This window comes from Salvelinus fontinalis, chromosome 34 (genome assembly GCF_029448725.1).
Source record: "Salvelinus fontinalis isolate EN_2023a chromosome 34, ASM2944872v1, whole genome shotgun sequence".
Lineage (NCBI taxonomy): Eukaryota > Metazoa > Chordata > Actinopteri > Salmoniformes > Salmonidae > Salvelinus > Salvelinus fontinalis.
In genome coordinates this window covers 37,859,419-37,879,459 of record NC_074698.1, presented here as the reverse complement: position 1 = coordinate 37,879,459, position 20,041 = coordinate 37,859,419, and the positions used below count along the sequence as shown (strand labels likewise).

General features: G+C 45.4%; 3 protein-coding genes and 1 non-coding gene across 6 annotated transcripts in view; 2 read left to right on the top strand and 2 right to left on the bottom strand.

Annotated features, from left to right (window-relative positions):
• Positions 1-22: 22 nt before the first annotated feature.
• On the bottom strand, positions 23-4,741 carry LOC129833833 (NADH dehydrogenase [ubiquinone] 1 beta subcomplex subunit 10-like). Its single transcript, XM_055898656.1, has 4 exons — positions 4,579-4,741; positions 3,890-4,028; positions 2,490-2,629; positions 23-111 (listed from the first exon to the last, which is right to left on the bottom strand). Exons 1-4 carry the CDS (start codon positions 4,724-4,726, stop codon positions 26-28), a joined length of 513 nt encoding a protein of 170 aa, XP_055754631.1. The 5' UTR covers positions 4,727-4,741; the 3' UTR covers positions 23-25.
• Positions 4,742-6,342: 1,601 nt separating this feature from the next.
• On the top strand, positions 6,343-18,554 carry LOC129833831 (60S ribosomal protein L3-like). Its single transcript, XM_055898654.1, has 10 exons — positions 6,343-6,499; positions 12,079-12,271; positions 12,657-12,825; positions 13,029-13,164; positions 14,493-14,679; positions 15,179-15,339; positions 15,619-15,720; positions 16,388-16,483; positions 16,690-16,809; positions 18,408-18,554. Exons 1-10 carry the CDS (start codon positions 6,497-6,499, stop codon positions 18,468-18,470), a joined length of 1,230 nt encoding a protein of 409 aa, XP_055754629.1. The 5' UTR covers positions 6,343-6,496; the 3' UTR covers positions 18,471-18,554.
• LOC129834041 (small nucleolar RNA SNORA71) lies at positions 17,935-18,060 on the top strand. The gene has a single exon (XR_008756170.1). It is a non-coding gene; the product is annotated as a small nucleolar RNA SNORA71 (small nucleolar RNA).
• Positions 18,555-19,537: 983 nt separating the features above from the next.
• LOC129833830 (testis-expressed protein 2-like) overlaps positions 19,538-20,041 on the bottom strand; it is a 29,132-nt gene continuing 28,628 nt past the window's right edge. For all 3 annotated transcript variants that reach the window (XM_055898650.1, XM_055898651.1, XM_055898652.1), the window contains exon 12: positions 19,538-19,891. In XM_055898650.1, coding sequence (XP_055754625.1) covers positions 19,748-19,891 — 144 coding nt within the window. In that variant the 3' untranslated portion in view covers positions 19,538-19,747. The remainder of the gene's footprint in view (positions 19,892-20,041) is intronic.

Below are 20,041 nucleotides of genomic sequence, written 5' to 3'. Positions count from 1 at the left end.
ACTTGGAACAGAGTGATTATCTTGTTTAAGCTTTTGCCTCGGCCGCCATCATCCTGTCTTTCTGCTTCATCAGACATTTCCTTGAGCTGGCGTAGGCTCCCAGATCCCCATCTACAACAGAGGAAGGACAACAGTTTGACAATGCAATGGAACAGTAGCCTCACAGCCTTAACATTTCTGCATTCCACTGCAGGAACTTCTTCCCGGGAGGTGTCATGAAATGATTTATATTGAGAGAAAAAAATTGGGCAGCAGCACTTACGTTTCGAAATGTTTACTACTGAACACAACTGACGTTATGTTTCACTATATTGGATCACTCCGCGGCGGAGGGATACCTCCGAGGTGAGGATTTACAGATTTACTGCCGTGTACACCTGTGTCATGGCTGGGGTCACCCCTATATATAGACCCCATGGCAGCAACACACGTTCTTTCATTTTCTCGGCGGATGTCCGTATGGTTAGAGGTACAAACTTTCTGAAGTTCGCTTGGTAAGTCACTGTTGTGGAAGTATACCGGTACTCACTGGCTGTTTGCAGCCTGGAGTAGCTGGCCACATGGCCAGTATCATGGTGGGCTTCCACTACATTGAGACAATAACTTTGGGAGTTCCTTAAAGGAGTTACTCCATCATATGGTGCTGTTTTTAATTTTTTTTTACTGCTAGGTAATATTGCATTTGGTGTAAAAAATAAAAACACAAATCCATTACCTCATTGCATTTTTTTTTTTGTCTGCCTGTTTTTGCCGAGGTACTGGGTAATTTGCATGGAACTGGGCTCAGTCCTCAGGAGAGCATGCCTGCCCACCAGAAGGGTTCAGGCGATCTTATCTTTCCTCTACCACTTTCGGCAGGGGCGGATGGTATCCGTCCTAACCTGCAAACGCCTGTTAGGCTTGCTGACGGCGGCTTCGTTGTTGATTCCCCTGGGCCTGCTCCATCTCTGGCCTCTTCAACGGTGGTTCAACTCCCACCGGCTGCACCCGAAGCGCCACCGTCACCTGCGGGTGACCGCACAGTGCCTCAGGGCATTGGTGAGGTGGCGCTGTCACTCCTTTCTCTCAGGTGGGGTGGGGATGCTAAGGATGTGCCGCCGGGAGCTGGTCAGCACAGACTCCTCCCAATTCGGCTGGGGGGGGGGTGTGTGACTAAGGGCAGGTCGGCCAGCGGCTGTTGGCTACATCCTTGGAGCAGCAGGCACATCAATACACTAGAGCTGTACTGCTGGCCCTGCAGTCTTTCCTTCCACATCTGAAGGGAAGACATGTCCTGGTGAGAACGGACAACACCACAGTGGTGGCTTACATCAACCATCAGGGTGGACTAAGGTCGCACTACCTCTCTCTTATGGCACGGGAGCTCCTTCTCTGGGCTATGGGACGTCTAGCGTCTCTACACGCAACGCACGTACCTGGCATCCTGAATGTGGCAGAATATATGCTCTCAAGGGAGGCCACCCCCTTGGGACTAGAGCCTACATCCCCAGGTGGTGCAGCACCTGTGGGACAAGTTCGGGAGGGCACAGGTGGACCCGTTTGCCTCCCTGGACAATGCGCACTGCCCCCTGTAGTACTCCATGTCGGAGCCACCAGGGCCTCTGGGCTTGGATGCTCTGGCTCACGATTGGCCAGGGCTGGAGCTTTACGCATTCCCCCCTTTTCCCCTGATCCAGGCTGTGCTGGACAGGACCAGGTTGGCAGAGCATCGTCTGCTTCTGGTGGCCCCATACTGGCCCAGACGACCCTGGTTCAGCCTTCTCCTGTCGCTGTTGTCTGGGACACCGTGGCAACTTCCCGAGACCAGACCTGCTGTCTCAGGCCGGGGAACTCTGTGGCATCTGAGGCCGCACCGCCTCAGTCTGTGGGATTAGCCACTGAACGGCACCAATGTTCCATGTTAAAACTACAAGAGGATGTAAAGAACACCATGCAGAACGCTAGGGCGCCGGCTATAACCGCGGCATACCAGTTGTGCTGGCAGTTCTGCTCTTGGTGCACTAGTATTGAGGTTGTGCTCAAGTCATGCTCTCAAAAATGATGTAGATGACATGTCACGGCCATGGGGTCTATATATAGGGGCAGACCCTAGCCGTTACACAGGTGTACACGGGGGTACATCTGTAAATCCTCACCTCGGATGTATCCCTCCGCTGCTGAGTGATACCAATATATTGGCGTGATCCATATAGCTCACATAACCGTGGTTACATACGTAACCTTCATTTTTCCAGGTTTGGGTCTGTTGATCTCTCTCTGGCATGAGTTTTCAGATTTTTTTTCATCAGTATTATTCAGAAATTAAAACACATCTGCACAGACTCAATGACGGGTGCTGTCAGTGGTTGCAAGTTGGAGGTTCGAGCGAAGCATAGGCCTAGCTGTCATTCTTGCCCCGTAGATGCTTGGAACATGCTATCAACAGTGTTACTGCCATATTTCCAACCCTGAATTGTAATTGAGGCATGACTAAAGTGAGTGGTACTTACAGCGTGACTGGTAGGCCTTGGCCACGTCTGCAAACTGCTGCAGCTCCTTGGAACAGTTCTGGTGGTAGCTGGTACCCTCCCTCTGCTGGCAGGCCCTCAGACGCTCCTGGACCACCTTCACGATCTCCTGGTCCACCTTACTGGGCGGGGGGGGAGAACACAACAGACAGCTGTTAGCGTCAAGGGTAGGGTGGTTGTGAATTCACTAGACAGGACATGCTGATGAATGGTTAAAAGCAGTGGGTAACACGGAACCCAAACCGGCTGCGCGCGTGCGCCATCGTGCATAAATGTATTTTGTACCCCCCACACCAAACACAGGTTAAAATATCAAAACAAACTCTGAACCAATTATTATCGTTAATTTGGGGACAGGTCAAAAAGCATTAAACATTTATGGAAATTTAGCTAGTTAGCTTGCACTTGCTAGCTAATTTGTCCTATTTAGCTAGCTTGCTGTTGCTAACTAATTTGTCCTGGGATATAAACATTGAGTTGTTATTTTACCTGAAATGCACAAGGTCCTCTACTCCGCCAATTAATCCACACATAAAACGGTCAACCGAATCGTTTCTAATCATCTCTCTTCCTTCCAGGCTTTTTCTTCTCTTGACTTTATATTGCGATTGGCAACTTTCATAAATTATGTGCATTACCGCCACTGACCTCGTTCGTCTTTGTCACCCACGTGGGTATAACCAATGAGGAGATGGCACGTGGGTACCTGCTTCTATAAACCAATGAGGAGATGGGAGAGGCAGGACTTCTGATCTGCGTTAGAAATAGAACTGCATTTCTATTTTAGCCCTTGGCAACGCAGACACTCGTTGGTGCAATAATTAAATAATAGATTTCTAAATGTATTTTGCAACGCACAATCAGCCTGTAACTGTCCTATCATATCTGACCACAGAACATTAATCTCTTGGACAAACTATGTAAAGGTCAACTTCACGGTAACCGATTGATGCGGATTCAGACTTTTCATACAACAGATGTTGAAAGCCTTTCGTGAACTCGCACTTGACTTTTTCCCCCTCTTACTAGCGGACTTTGCTGATAGGTACTTTGAGGGAAAATTACTTACTATAACTGGTTGTCCCACCTAGCCATCTTAAGATGAATGCACTAACTAAGTCGCTATGGATAAGATGGCCTACCTTTTGTTACAGTATGTCTTGTCGTTTAATCCAATCAATGGGTTTTTCCTCATGATGAGAGTTGGTGTAGAGGGGTGTCAAACTTCTGGAGGACCACAATGTCTGCTGGTTTTCACACTTTCCTTTATTTCAGACTGGAAAACCAAGACTATCTACTTCCAAGGTAATCAATGACCTTCATTGGGAGGAAAGTAAAGCGAGAGGCACTGCGGCCCTCGAGCTTGAAAGAGGAATACTTACTGATCTCTCCTCCACTGCATCTCAGCCTCATAGTAACAGGTGTAGTCTCCCTCTGTGCACTCGGTCAGCTCAGGGACACGGCGGAACTTCTGGTGGTAGTAGTTGTACTTGTTGCCGGAGTGGATACCCTCCACAAGTTCTGTTGAGAGATGAGGGGAGCATGTCAACATTTGCCTCGTTGATCATGTGGTACAAAGTACTTAAGGAGTCCTATTGCTCACTGATTTCACATGAAAGGATTGGTGAAAGCTATGTGGAGCATTGGCTTTAACATAGCTATCCAATGTTAGGTCAGTGAAATTGCTGGAAAGAGGTTTAGAATGCATTTCTAGACCCTGAATTACAGTAATATGAAATTGAATGAGTAGTGTCTAGCTAGTGTCAAGTGCATTGCGCTGCATGCAACATTATGCATTACACCTGAATAAACGAACTAAAACTGCAACACACATAGCTACCTAGCTAGAAAGCATAACCGCAACACTTGCTAGTTTAGACAGCTAACGCGACCTAGTAGCTAACTGAATCAATTTCTCTTAACTGCACATCTGACAGTTGAAATCCTCAATTATCATTATAAATGTTTAATGCCATGGTCTGTCTCCATGAACATTAGCTAGTGTTAGCAACACCACAGATGGGTTAGTTAAAAATATTTGGCAAAACGTTAGCTTAGCTAGCTAGCTCACCTCTGAATGTGGTGACAGGGAGGTCCACAGAATAATAGAAGAGTTTAGTCAAAATCAGGGCTGGGTTGGGAAGGGTCGTCTGCTTGTCCACGACTGGAGTCTGGCGGGGAGGCTCTGGATACGCATCTTTATCATAGTCCGATGGCATTTTGCTGTCTTTCGTTAATTAAAGAAAAAAAAGAACCTTCTTCAATTCGACCTCTTCTACGCTCCTGCGCATGCGTAGGAGGAACAACATGGCGTTGGAGGTCAGAAGTAAATATAAAATGTAATATGGTGAACTTAAATACAATTTCAGTAAGATTACCAAAAAACGATTTATATATTTTATTTACACCCTTTATCTCGAATATTGCATTTACATTTCTTTCATTTTTCAAGCAGAGGTCGAAGGTAAAAGTTCAGCGCAGAGAAAATGTGTTGGCAGAGAGGAAGAGGCGACCCTGAACCCAAATATGTCCAAAACAAGACCAATGCGTTTCCATGGGCTTGTTTTGGACCTAAAGCTTGGCGCCTGCCTTCCTGCCTTTGGGATCTCGTCATTATATACAGATCTCTGGTGTGTTCTAATTTAATGGACTTCCAGTCCACAAGGTGGCATAAAACATCAAATTACAAAAAAACGTCCAGAAAGTCGTCAGTGTGCGCAAATCTAGTTGAGGGTGGTGAGCGGAACAGGATGAGTTGTTACAGTAAGTTGTATTAATGAAACTATTAATGATAAGCGTTACGATTATCAAATGGAGGTATTTCCCTTGACTAGATCAGGTAACGTCAGTTAGTTATCTATCTAAAGTAGTAAAGAGTTCGACTAAAACAATGGAAATGCCATGAAAACGCTACGCATGTGCCACGTGGGGGTGATCATTTTAGCTAGATCCAGAATCTCCTCGTTGCCGCCAATCCAAATTAGCCTACATTAAGGCTGTTTTTGTGTATTTGACACTCATGTTGGGGTAAAAATTGGAGCAATACTTGCATGGATGTAAACCGTAAAGCTTGTTCATGTCATCGTCACCAAACAAACTATTTCTATATGACTAACGTTAGCTATGCTACCAGTTTCTAAGAACTGGAGTTAGCATTTAGCCGATTTATTTTCTAACCCAGAGAAAGAGAACTTTAAATATTATGCAGCGAAAACAGTCAAGTATATCCAACCCGGATTTTAGTTACCACCTTGTGGTCCTGTTGGAACACAAATTATGACGGATTTGACCAATATCCACGTTGTTGGATAAGATTTTGAATTTGGGCCAATGAATGCGTCCTTTGTTCTATCCCACACGTTTTGAGTTCCATTGATCTTTTTACTGCATGTAGCTAGCTCGTTCGTTAGCTATTTTGTATTGTACTGTACCGTGACAGGAAGTTCTGTCTCAAAATTGGTAAATAGTTGTCAGTAAAACAATTGAAGTCATTTAGCGGTTTGAATAGCTATTGTTATTAACCTTGGGTGTATTCATATTTTTGCTCTTTTGAACTTAACAAAAGTCCTGTGTTTTGCGCTGGGGAACATGTCATGTTTATTAGCTCGTGAAAGTGACTAATAAATACCCTTCAACCTTGTCATGCATTCAATCTTCATAAGAGCCTTTGATAAGCCTACATACAATAAGTCGTCCACCCAAACATGTTATGAATTGGTACAGTAACAGTAGATAAACAGTAGATGTCTCTCTCTCCCCACAGATGTCTGCAGCCAGTTGTCTGGGCACCCCACCACATGACCCACCACCAGAGGCCCACCATGAGCCAGTGCTGGCAGCCGTGGTCTTGTTTGAAAATGAATACGGCTCCTTAACTGGGCCAGCCACCAAATTAGAGCCCTTGCACAGAGTAACATCTTGAGTATGACTCTGACATCAGCACTTGTTCCTATCTCTTTCTGTCCCTTGCCTGGACGGCACACACAGACATGGTCAGTGCTCCTGCTGTCTTTTCTATATTTCTAACCTGAAGGGCACCTTGGGGTCTAATAACTTTGGTCAGGGGCTCTGTTTGTGTGTTTATGTGTGTATGGTTTGATTTTAAGTTTATCGGGTGTGTTTTGTTGGGTATTAAGACAACTTGTTGAACACGTTGCATGCTCACTGTTCTTTCTTAGTATGCCATGTGCAAGAGGGCAATGGCGTTGTGCTTTTTGCACATGGTCTCAAAGTCGGTAATATCCTAATTTCTTTGGACTTTGGCTGTTGTTTCTCGGCTACCTCAGAATCATCTGCCGTCACGAGGACTTTAGAGCCGTTTTCTTTGAGTTTCTCATTAATTTGTAATGAATGCTGTATAGGAAATATTTCCCATTAGTTGTGCTTTTAACTTGGTTTGAATAATGAAGGATTTCTTTCATGTGGACAGAAATGAATCTATTGACCTCGATGCAACACCTTTTCCCAGGTTTTCTTCTGTTCTGTCTTTCAAATCTCCAACATGTACAGAAATGTACAACGCTTGCATTATTGGTCCATTTGCAAGAATATTCTTAATTTTTTTGATGTCACAAATTCAGTCGTCTGTTCAGTCAGCTTATGAAGGCATATTTCTAGTGTAGATATGTTGATCCCTGTAAAATGAATTTTCCACTGTTACTCTACATGTGTTCTGATGGCTAATGAAATCTTGATCGTCACTAAATTTCTCAAGACTGTCTCTTTGCCTGTATTAGTCAGTGTATAGGCTGTTCAGCACACAGACACTTGTCTTGAGCAACCGTTACTTAAGCTCCGAGGCCGACAGGGCACAACATGGCCATTCATTCTCAGAATGCAGCCGTTAGGCCTCGTCCTGACACCTGTTCTTGGCACCGAGCTAAACTGGACAAGACGTCTGTCATAAACACGTAGGATGTGTGGGTTACTGGCGGTACGAAATGGGGGGAGGTGATTTTGGGGATTCGTCAGGGCTATACCTCCCCCCAGGAAGGTTCTGGTTTTACAGCTATTTTGCATTTCATATGATAGGTATTCATTTGTTGTCTTCGTCCACTTCGTGTAATATGTTACAAATTAAAATTCATATGTTCCGAATTTCTAAAACGTATGATATGTTACCAATTCTAGCTAGGTGGCTAGCTGGCTAAAGTTAGATAGGCAAGGGGTTAGGGTTAAGATACTAGGAATTGGGTTCTATTTTTACATTTTTTATTATTTAACCTTTATTTAACCAGGTAAGCTAGTTGAGAATAAGTTTTCATTTACAACGGTGACCTGGCCAAGATAATGCAAAGCAGTACGACAACAACACAGAGTTACACATGGAATAAACAAACGTACAGTCAATAACACAATAGAAAAGTCTATACAGTGTGTGCAAATGAAGTAAGGTTAGGGCGATAAGGCAATAAATAGGCCGTAGTGGAGAAATAATTACAATTTAGCAAATAAACACTGGAGTGATAGATGTGCAAGTAGAGATACTGGGGTGCAAAGGAGCTAAATAAATAATATCAATAGGGTTGAAGGGTTAGCTAACATGCTAAGTAGTTGCAGGGTAGTTAAAAAGTTGCTAATTAGCTGAAATGTGAAAGTTGTTCATAAGATTTGTACTCGCCACCTCCGGTTTCCTGGATATTCGCGTTATACACCTAACCCGACCAACCACCCTCGTGTTTGCTTTAAGTAACCCGCTGTCTTATGTAACCATACCAAATGTATCATATTTGAGTGTCCCGGATTTACATTTAATATGTTACGTCTAGTCTGAGACAACACTGTGCTTTGTTTTCTATGTTATTGATAAGTTATTAAATCAAATCAAATTTTATTAGTCACATACACATGGTTAGCAGATGTTAATGCGAGTGTGGCGAAATGCTTGTGCTTCTAGTTCCGACAATGCAGTAATAACCAACAGTAATCTAACCTAACAATTCCACACTACTACCTTACACACACACACAAGTGTAAGGGATAAAGAATATGTACATAAAGATATATGGATGAGTGGTGGTACAGAACGGCATGGCAGATGCAGTAGATGGTATAGAGTACGGTATATACATATGAGATGAGTACTGTAGGGTATGTAAACATAAAGTGGCATAGTTTAAAGTGGCTAGTGGTACATGTATTGCATAAAGATGGCAAGATGCAGTAGATGATATAGAGTACAGTATATATACATATGAGATGGGTAATGTAGGGTATGTAAACATTGTATTAAGTGGCATTGCTTAAAGTGGCTAGTGGTACATTTTTTACATAATTTCCATCAATTCCCATTTTTAAAGTGGCTGGAGTTGAGTCAGTATGTTGGCAGCGGCCGCTAAATGTTAGTGGTGGCTGTTTAACAGTCTGATGGCCTTGAGATAGAAGCTGTTTTTCAGTCTCTCGGTCCCTGCTTTGATGCACCTGTACTGACCTCGCCTTCTGGATGATAGCGGGGTGAACAGGCAGTGGCTTGGGTGGTTGTTGTCCTTGATGATCTTTATGGCCTTCCTGTGACATCGGGTGGTGTAGGTGTCCTGGAGGGCAGGTAGTTTGCCCCTGGTGATGCGTTCTGCAGACCTCACTACCCTCTGGAGAGCCTTACGGTTGTGGGCGGAGCAGTTGCCGTACCAGGCAGTGATACAGCCCGACAGGATGCTCTCGATTGTGCATCTGTAGAAGTTTGTGAGTGCTTTTGGTGACAAGCCGAATTTCTTCAGCCTCCTGAGGTTGAAGAGGCGCTGCTGCGCCTTCTTCACAACGCTGTCTGTGTGGGTGGACCAGTTCAGTTTGTCCGTGATGTGTACACCGAGGAACTTAAAACTTTCCACCTTCTCCACTACTGACCTGTCGATGTGGATAGGGGGGTGCTCCCTCTGCTGTTTCCTGAAGTCCACAATCATCTCCTTTGTTTTGTTGACGTTGAGTATGAGGTTATTTTCCTGACACCACACTCCGAGGGCCCTCACCTCCTCCCTGTAGGCCGTCTCGTCGTTGTTGGTGATCAAGCCTACCACTGTAGTGTCATCCGCAAACTTGATGATTGAGTTGGAGGCGTGCATGGCCACGCAGTCGTGGGTGAACAGGGAGTACAGGAGAGGGCTCAGAACGCACCCTTGTGGGGCCCCAGTGTTGAGGATCAGCGGGGTGGAGATGTTGTTACCTACCCTCACCACCTGGGGGCGGCCCGTCAGGAAGTCCAGGACCCAGTTGCACAGGGCGGGGTCGAGACCCAGGGTCTCGAGCTTGATGACGAGTTTGGAGGGTACTATGGTGTTAAATGCTGAGCTGTAATCGATGAACAGCATTCTCACATGGGTATTCCTCTTGTCCAGATGGGTTAGGGCAGTGTGCAGTGTGGTTGCGATTGCGTCGTCTGTGGACCTATTGGGTCGGTAAGCAAATTGGAGTGGGTCTAGGGTGTCCGGTAGGGTGGAGGTGATATGGTCCTTGACTAGTCTCTCAAAGCACTTCATGATGACGGAAGTGAGTGCTACGGGGCGGTAGTCGTTTAGCTCAGTTACCTTAGCTTTCTTGGGAACAGGAACAATGGTGGCCCTCTTGAAGCATGTGGGAACAGCAGACTGGGATAAGGATTGATTGAATATGTCCGTAAACACACCAGCCAGCTGGTCTGCGCATGCTCTGAGGACGCGGCTGGGAATGCCGTCTGGGCCTGCAGCCTTGCGAGGGTTAACACGTTTAAATGTTTTACTCACCTCGGCTGCAGTGAAGGAGAGCCCGCAGGTTTTGGTAGGGGGCCGTGTCAGTGGCACTGTATTGTCCTCAAAGCGGGCAAAAAAGTTGTTTAGCCTGTCTGGGAGCAAGACATCCTGGTCCTCGACGGGGCTGGTTTTCTTTTTGTAATCCGTGATTGACTGTAGACCCTGCCACATACCTCTTGTGTCTGAGCTGTTGAATTTCGACTCGATTTTGTCTCTGTACTGAGACTTGGCCTGTTTGATTGCCTTGCGGAGAGAATAGCTACACTGTTTGTATTCGGTCATGCTTCCGGTCACCTTGCCCTGGTTAAAAGCAGTGGTTCGCGCTTTCAGTTTCACGCGAATGCTGCCGTCAATCCACGGTTTCTGGTTTGGGAATGTTTTTATCGTTGCTGTGGGTACGACATCGTCAATGCACTTCCTAATGAACTCGCTCACCGAATCAGCATATTCGTCAATATTGTTGTTGGACGCGATGCGGAACATATTCCAATCTGCGTGATCGAAGCAGTCTTGAAGCGTGGATTCAGATTGGTCGGACCAGCGTTGAACAGACCTGAGCGCGGGAGCTTGTTGTTTGAGTTTTTGTTTGTAGGCTGGAATCAACAAAATGGAGTCGTGGTCAGCTTTTCCGAAAGGGGGGCGGGGGAGGGCCTTATAAGCGTCGCGGAAATTAGTGTAACAATGGTCTAGTGTTTTTCCAGCCCTGGTAGCACAATCGATATGCTGATAGAATTTAGGGAGTTTTGTTTTTAGATTAGCCTTGTTAAAATCCCCAGCTACGATGAATGCAGCCTCAGGGTGTGTGGTTTCCAGTTTACAAAGAGTCAGATAAAGTTCGTTCAGGGCCATCGATGTGTCTGCTTGGGGGGGAATGTATACGGCTGTGATTATGATTGACGAGAATTCCCTTGGTAGATAATGCGGTCGACATTTGATTGTGAGGAGTTCTAGATCAGGTGAACAGAACGACTTGAGTTCTTGTGTGTTGTTATGATGATCACACCACTTCTCGTTAATCATAAGGCATACCCCCCCGCCCCTCTTCTTACCGGAAAGATGTTTGTTTCTGTCGGCGCGATGCATGGAGAAACCAGCTGGCTGCACCGACTCCGTTAGCGTCCCTTGAGTTAGCCATGTTTCCGTGAAGCAGAGCACGTTGCAATCCCTGATGTCTCTCTGGAATGCTACCCGTGCTCGGATTTCATCAACCTTATTGTCAAGAGACTGGACATTGGCGAGTAGTATGCTAGGGAGTGGAGCGCGATGTGCCCGTCTCCGAAGCCTGACCACGAGACCGCCACGTTTTCCCCTTTTTCGGCGACGCACAGGGTCGCCGGCTGGGATCAGATCCATTGTATTGTGTGGAAGGCAAGACACTGGATCCGTTTCGGGAAAGTCATATTCCTGGTAGGAACGATGATGAGTTGACGTTAATCGTATATTCAGTAGTTCCTCCCGACTGTATGTAATGAAACCTAAGATTACCCGGGGTACCGATGTAAGAAATAACACGTAAAAAAACAAAATACTGCATATTTTCCAAGGAACGCGAAGCGAGGCAGCCATCTCTTTCCGGCGCCTGCGCTCACTATATTAGTTTATATTGTGCTTGTATTCACTAATCCTTGTAGGTTATTACATTACTAGTTATAGTTCTGTTTAGAGCCAACATCTAGTAACCCATGTTTGATACTTCAGAGAAGGGTGATATGAATTCAACTGAAATGTAAAAAATAGACATCAAAATTAACTTTATCAAGGTTAAAGCACAGCAATAACCTGGGGTTTTAGAGCCATTGAAGCATTATCAGAAGTTTATTGACGTGTCCATCTGTTTCGCTCCCTCCCAGTCTCACCGTAAATTCCACGCGCCCCGCCATGGGCACATGGGCTTCCTGCCCTGCAAGCGCAGCAAGAAGCACCGGGGGAAGCCCCGCAGCTGGCCCCAGGACGACCCCAGCCAGCCCGTCCACCTCACCGCCTTCATGGGCTACAAGGCCGGCATGACCCACATCCTGCGTGAGGTGCACCGCACTGGCCTGAGTATGTACATTCTGCCTTACATCGTGGGATGATTTAAGATTTGGATAGAGCGATGTATATGTGAATCAGGAGTAAGAGCCATGAGAGAATTAGACCTGGTCCCAGATCTGTTTGTGCTGTCTTGACAAGGATCTCTGTGCAGATGCTGTATGATGTTTTCATTTCTGAATAATGGTGATGGAATCAAATCACTGATGCCAGAGGGAAAAAAATGTGACGATGACCATAGAGCCCAGCTCTGTTTTCAATCCTAGTCTTCTTCCTCTGTTCTGCTCTGACATTGATATGACACTTTGTCGTTCCTCCTGTCGGCTACACACAGGCCATTTGGCTTTATCGTTTTTGTGGCAACTGACCCATATCTCCTCTCCCTCCCTCCCAACAGAGCAAGCCAAACGTGAGTCTGTGGAGGCGGTCACTATCATCGAGACTCCGCCTGTGATGGTGGTGGGGGTTGTTGGGTACATCGACACAGTCCGTGGCCTGAGGTCCTTCAAGACCATCTTCGCCGAGCACCTCAGTGACGAGTGCAAGCGCAGATTCTACAAAAGCTGGTGGGTGGCAATGAGCGTCTGGTGTGTGTGTCACATTGACGTATAGAGACGTGACTGACCTCTGTGCAGATGATGTTTGATGTTTTAATTTCTGAATAATAGTGTTGAAATCAAACCGCTGATGCCAGAGAAGGGGAGGGGGAAGTAACATATGATCAAGAGATTATCTTTTAAATCTCTACCCTGTATGTAAACTCTTCCAGGTACAAGAGCAAGAAGAAGGCATTCACCAAATATGCCAAGAAGTGGACAGACGAGAGTGGCAAGAAGCAGCTGGAGAAGGACTTTAATAACATGAAGAAATACTGCACATCCATCCGGGTCCTCATCCACACTCAGGTACATAGAACCCTCTTATCAATCATGTGATCCAACAGAAATCCTCCACTCCTATCCTCGGTGAGTTTCTATTGGCTTGTGGTGATTAAGTGACAGCTGGTGGTATCCCTGGGGTTCATCTGTCTCCACCCCAAGGACCTCCCTTCAGAACGGGCACGGCTGTCTGAGTTATAGCCTACCCAGCTCCTACCAGTCACATGGCAACTGAAAGGGGGGTAAAAACCTTCCCTAATCTCAAGGCCCCTGTTGCGAACAAATGTCTTCTCTCTCTCGCACGCACACATGCAGAGGAGTACTAGAGTATGGAGTTTCAAATTACAGTTTAAAAATACTCCTGTGAGGAGCAGAACCTCGACTGCACTGACAATGCTTCCCCTGAGGGAAGTTTGTGTTGGCAACAAACATTACTCAATGTTACTGATTGAATTCAGGGTATTGTGTCTGTTTGTCGAAGCAGTGGGGCTATATGATTACTGTAAGATGTGGGGATAAAGCAATGTGTATGTGAATCATGTCTCCAGTGAGAGAATTAGCCTGTTTCCAGATCTGTTCTAGCGGTCTTGATAATTACTATGGTCAGTGTCACATTTGGCAGATGTTTTTTCTCTTTCTGCAGATGATGTATGATGTTTTAATTTCTGAATAATAGTGAAGGAATCAAACCACTGATGCCAGAGAGAAAAACATGACCATAGGAGTTGGGGCTGTACAAATAGACAAGGCTATCAGAGACCTGACTGATGACTCACAGGACTGTAGGGTGAAGTTGCCTCTACACCAGGGGTGTCCAACATACGGCCCGCGGGTGTATAGATAAAATGTATTTTAAATATATATATCTATATATAATTTTAGATTTGTGTGTGTGTGTAGGAAAACAAACTTTAAAAGCTTTGACTAAAACCAAATCTAAACTGTAGAAATAATAGACCTACATTCATACAGTTTCTTGAAGTTGTCTAGCTCGTTAATAATCTCCCAAATGAAAGCTAGACAGTGAGCATTGGGGGGGTGGATAGAGGATGCATTTTTGCAAATTGGTGGCAAGTAAATATTTTGCAAAATTCAGTGCGGCCTTCCAGATGTTGTTGTAGACTGAATGCGGCTCCCGGGGCAAAATGAGTTTGACAACCCTGTCCTAGGCGCTGATCTTGAGATTTCCCCCAATAATGGGTAGGATTGGGGAAAGGGAAGCTAATCCTGGATCAGAGACTGAATCCTAGAATAAATCATATTTAGTCAGTGTGGAAGTGAAGGGAGCGGAGGCACTAAAGTTGTGTGCGTGAATCTGGCTGGCTTCTGTACATTTTATAATTGTGTCTCTCTAGATTCGCCTGCTGCCCCTCAAAGCTAAGAAGGCCCACATCATGGAGGTGCAGCTGAACGGCGGCACCATCTCCGAGAAGGTGGACTGGGTCAAGGAGAAGCTGGAGCAGCCCGTCCCTGTGTCCTCAGTCTTCTACCAGGACGAGATGATAGACGTCATCGGGGTCACCAAAGGTCACGGGATGAAAGGTAAGAGGTTTTGAGGTACATGGTCATCGAGGTCAAAGGGTCACCGTAGAAGATATTCCTAGGTACAGATCTCCCACTCATCCATTTATTCTGTCTTGCTACCAAACGTGACAATGAACTCTGTGCAGATGATGTATGATGTTTTAATTTCTGAATAATAGTGAAGGAATCAAACCACTGATGCCAGAGTTTTTGTTGTTGTTGAGAATAACCATATGAGTTGTCACTCAGCCCGGGGATGAGTGGGAGAAATCTATATGGACATTAATGACATGGCAGTACCATTGGTTATAATATCTCCATAGTTGAGACATGTCTCTAGATCTAACAGAATGGCTCAAAGACCCAGAGTTTTTCTACTTGCTAATAATAATCTAATTAGTAAAAGATGCATGTCAATGTCTGCTGACTGACGGTATATTACTGTTCAGCTATTATATTATATTGGCTGGTCCTATGGCATAACTCATTTCCTACTGATTTTCCTATTGGTTGTCAGGTGTGACTAGTCGTTGGGGAGTGAAGAAACTTCCCAGGAAGACTCACAAGGGCCTGCGTAAGGTGGCCTGTATCGGAGCCTGGCACCCTTCCCGTGTGGGCTACACCATCGCCCGTGCCGGCCAGAAGGGCTACCACCACCGCACAGAGCTCAACAAGAAGGTCCGCAGCACCAGGGCTCTAGTTGAGATGGGCTTATGACCGGGTGTTCCTTGAAAAATAGGTGTTTTGACCTCAAAGGGACTGACTACCTTGTAAAATAGTTTTCTTCATACATTATACTTTGTTAATGAACGATCTGTGTGAATGTTTGAGTTGCGTATTCAACTGGAACTAGTTTGGGTTCTGTTGTGACTGTAATTGCGTAGAGGTTCATACTGTACTGCTTAGACTGAGGTTCACCACCATCATGCTGTTTCAGTGTTTTACTCTTGTCTACAGATCTACCGTATTGGCAAAGGGATCCATGTCCAGGATGGCAAAGTGATCAAGAACAACGCTTCCACTAACTACGACACCACCCAGAAGACTATCACCCCCATGGTAATATAATAACATCACTATAACGTCCTAATAATGTTATTGACATGGTACTGAGCCTGGAAATGATGTGATATAACATGGTAACCATTCTAATTCTTACTATTGGTTCAAACTTTTTCGGGATCGGTGTCGAGCTAACGTAGGCTAATGCGATTAGCATTAGGTCGTAAGTAACAACATTTCCCAGGACATAGACACATCTTATATGGGCAGAAAGCTTAAAATCTTGTTAATCTACCTGCACTGTCCAATTTACAGTAGATATTAGAGTTATATTGTTTGAGGAGAGTACACAGTTTAACTTAAAGTTATTAATAAACAAATTAGGCACATTTGGGCAGTCTTGATACAAAGTTTTGAACATAATTGCAATGGGTCATTGGATCAGCCTAAAACGTTGCAAATACACTGCTGCCATCTAGTGGCCAAAATAAAAGGAGTTTTTAATGACGTGATGCATCCTGCTTTTGATCACCAGCTTTATCTGATGATGTCACCTTGTAAAGCCAAACGTAGACGCCTGACATGCCAGATGGGTAAATGGCTGATATAGCCAGTATTTGCACTATAATAGAGTATGTATTGCAGGTTGTGGCCATTAATGTGGTGTACTACTCGTTTAATCTGTATAATTATTCATGCATCCTCTCCTGTTGTCTGTCTGTAGGGAGGGTTCCCCCACTATGGTGACGTGAAAAATGACTTCTTGATGCTGAAGGGCTGTGTGATCGGCTGCAAGAAACGTGTCCTCACCCTGAGAAAGGTACTGTGCCCATATGTTAGTGACAACTACCTCTGTGCAGATGATGTATTATGTTTTAATTTCTGAATAATAATGAAGGAATCAAACCACTGATGCCAGAGAGGAAAACATGACCATAGGAGTTGGGGATGCTAAAGCATGGGACATATTTGACCGTGTGTTGAACTCTAACCACGTGTGTGTGTGGTCATGTGCTTCTCTCACAGTCCATGCTGGTGCACACATCACGCAAGTCCAAGGAGACCATCGACCTCAAGTTCATCGACACCACCTCCAAGTTTGGCTACGGCCACTTCCAGACCCCCCAGGAGAAGAGGGCCTTCATGGTGGGTACCGGCTGGGTTTGGGCCTGGGTGGACGGCCCCGCTGGCTGTGGATGGATGTGGGAGTGAGCTGAATCATTGTAGAGGGGAGTGGGACTGACAGACAATGTTAGTGATGGAGGAAGGAGTGGGACTGACAGACAATGTTAGTGATGGAGGGAGGAGTGGGACTGACAGACAATGTTAGTGATGGAGGAAGGAGTGGGACTGACAGACAATGTTAGTGATGGAGGAGTGGGACTGACAGACAATGTTAGTGATGGAGGAAGGAGTGGGACTGACAGACAATGTTAGTGATGGAGGAAGGAGTGGGACTGACAGACAATGTTAGTGATGGAGGAGTGGGACTGACAGACAATGTTAGTGATGGAGGAAGGAGTGGGACTGAGACAATGTTAGTGATGGAGGAAGGAGTGGGACTGACAGACAATGTTAGTGATGGAGGGAGGAGTGGGACTGACGGACAATGTTAGTGATGGAGGAGTGGGACTGACGGACAATGTTAGTGATGGAGGGAGGAGTGGGACTGACAGACAATGTTAATGATGGAGGAGTGGGACTGACGGACAATGTTAGTGATGGAGGAAGGAGTGGGACTGACAGACAATGTTAGGGGTGGAGGGAGGAGTGGGACTGACAGACAATGTTAGTGATGGAGGGAGGAGTGGGACTGACGGACAATGTTAGTGATGGAGGAGTGGGACTGACGGACAATGTTAGTGATGGAGGAGTGGGACTGACGGACAATGTTAGTGATGGAGGGAGGAGTGGGACTGACAGACAATGTTAGTGATGGAGGAGTGGGACTGACAGACAATGTTAATGATGGAGGAGTGGGACTGACAGACAATGTTAATGATGGAGGAGTGGGACTGACAGACAATGTTAATGATGGAGGAGTGGGACTGACAGACAATGTTAATGATGGAGGAGTGGGACTGACGGACAATGTTAATGATGGAGGAGTGGGACTGACGGACAATGTTAGTGATGGAGGAGTGGGACTGACGGACAATGTTAATGATGGAGGGAGGAGTGTGGGTAAGTAAAGGGAAAGGCTGGAGGTTTATGTAGGGACAGCGTAGGTTGGGGTGGAGGCACTGAAGCGTTTCTGTGTAAAGGCGGACACCCTGTATCGAAAGTGACTATGACATGACTGTTGTCCTAGTCATTGATAGTACAGGAATAGTGATGAAAGATTTTCCCGTGTTTGTTGGAATACCTGTTCCTGTCAAACCCTGTATCTTTCCAACATCTTCCATGTCTACAACAATCAATACTTTTAACGTGTAAAACAATGTTTTATTTTGCTTGAACCCATGGTTTGATCTAATGCTATGACAATTGTGAAATTGGATGTGTATTAGCTGGAAAAAAAGGTTAAAGGGATGTGGACTGGAACATGATGGGGAATGAGGTGGAGTGGTGCTCTCCCTTCTGTGTTCCAACGCACCCGTAGGGCGCTGGTCAAAAGTAGTGCACTATATAGGGTGCCATTTGGGATGTTACCCTCTAGCTCAGCTGACATGACCCATATCTGGGTGCACCTGCTGCTTTAATACTGGACTTCTGTTGACCCTGCTGTGACTTTTGACCTACAGGGCCCACTGAAGAAGGATGTGCTGAAGAAACTGCCCGCCGAACCATTGCCAGAGGAGGCTTAGAAGTGATGGTGGTCCACCGTTAAAACTAGCTCAACAGAGAAACAAATTCTTATATTAAGTCTTCTAATAAAACAGTTTTATCTATCCAGGCGGTGTTTGGATATTCTTTTCAAATAAGCTTCAGCTTAGTTTCGACTACGCCTATGTCCCAAATGGCACCCTATTCTCCATATAGTTTACAATTTTTTTCAGGGCCCAAATGACATCCTATTTCCTGTATAAATGGGCTGCCATTTGGATAAGTGACTAATGGTGGCACAGTGATGTATTGGTAAATAAAATTGGTTGCTAAACTGGTCTTGGGGAGAAAGTAACTCCCTATACTTTCAACGCATCACACCCCCCAAAAAAATATTTATGGATAAACAGAGTAGTTGTGGCTTTCCTCCACTATACTACTGGTGGCACACGGTTAAAAGCGGAAGTCAGATTTTGGTTGGACCTTGTGTGCAATTGACCAATGAAGATACACTTGATATCTTAATCATGTATAGGTATTGTATTTTTATAAAGTTTTATTTTTCCCACTAGTCCATCATAACATCTTGATAGCCTGTCCATTTCTACATGCTTTAGTATCGGTTGATCAATGAAGAGGAGGTACGCTGTCCAAAAACCACTCAGAGCCATTTGATGACGAGAACATTTTAGAGAACCAATAATCTCCAGGGAATCTTCTCTGGGCTACAATCACTTTTAAAATAGGAATTGTTCAAGGAGTCCATTTTGTCAGGCCAATAATACACCAATGTTCTGGCCAGCCCACTGGACAACATGAGTACAACGCTCACCTGCAAGAGTTGAGGACAAACTGATTCAGTATATCACAGCATAGTCATCGTACAGTCACAGTTCATACCAGTAATGCCCATATTCACTTTCCTTCAAGTTAACATATCTACCTGTTGCTGTTTTATTCAAAATGGCACCCTATTCCCTATGTAGTGCATTACCATAGCAGGGCCCTGGTCAAAAGCAGTGCACTATATAGCACAGGAAGTTGGTGGCTGTCTAAGTTCAGTCTTCTAGATCAGTAGGGCCGGGTGCTATAACAGGCTCTATGCGATTATACCAGTCCCTCTTGCTGCTCAGAGCATAGCCATGCCACTATCTCCTGCATGCCACTCTCCAGTCGTCATGCCACGTTGTACGTGCACGTATGACCATCCCTCACAAGCTAGGACTGAACCAAGCGCTATCTGCTCAGAATCCACTGTGGATCCATGCCCACTGGTTTTCCATTTATTTTCTTCTCCATCCACTGCCACAGTGAGGCGCTATTCAGACACATAGTACTGGGAGTTGTTGGAGGAGCGGCGTGAGGAGTGGGCTGGGGAATACTGGGCTGCTGGAGGGTTGTCCAGCACGGAGGACATGAGAGGAAGATAGAGGTCGTCCATGTTGGGCATCACAAACTCCTTCTGCAGTGGATGCAAGAACAAGCAATGCTAAACAAATATACATAGATAACAATACAGAAGATGAAATCCCAGCAACTTGCAGGATCAACATATGGTGCACCTGAACACTGGTATGGTACCAGATGGCTGGGATTGGATTTATAGTATTAT

Coding starts and splice junctions, on each gene's coding strand:
- LOC129833831 (XM_055898654.1), top strand. Junction 12,826..13,028: donor CGCAGATTCTACAAAAGCTG/GTGGGTGGCAAT, acceptor AAACTCTTCCAG/GTACAAGAGCAAGAAGAAGG. Junction 13,165..14,492: donor GGGTCCTCATCCACACTCAG/GTACATAGAACC, acceptor GTGTCTCTCTAG/ATTCGCCTGCTGCCCCTCAA.
- LOC129833833 (XM_055898656.1), bottom strand. CDS start 4,726: ATGCCATCGGACTATGATAAAGATGCGTATCCAGAGCCTCCCCGCCAG. Junction 2,630..3,889: donor ATGCAGTGGAGGAGAGATCA/GTAAGTATTCCT, acceptor CCCCCCGCCCAG/TAAGGTGGACCAGGAGATCG. Junction 112..2,489: donor CAAGGCCTACCAGTCACGCT/GTAAGTACCACT, acceptor CCTCTGTTGTAG/ATGGGGATCTGGGAGCCTAC.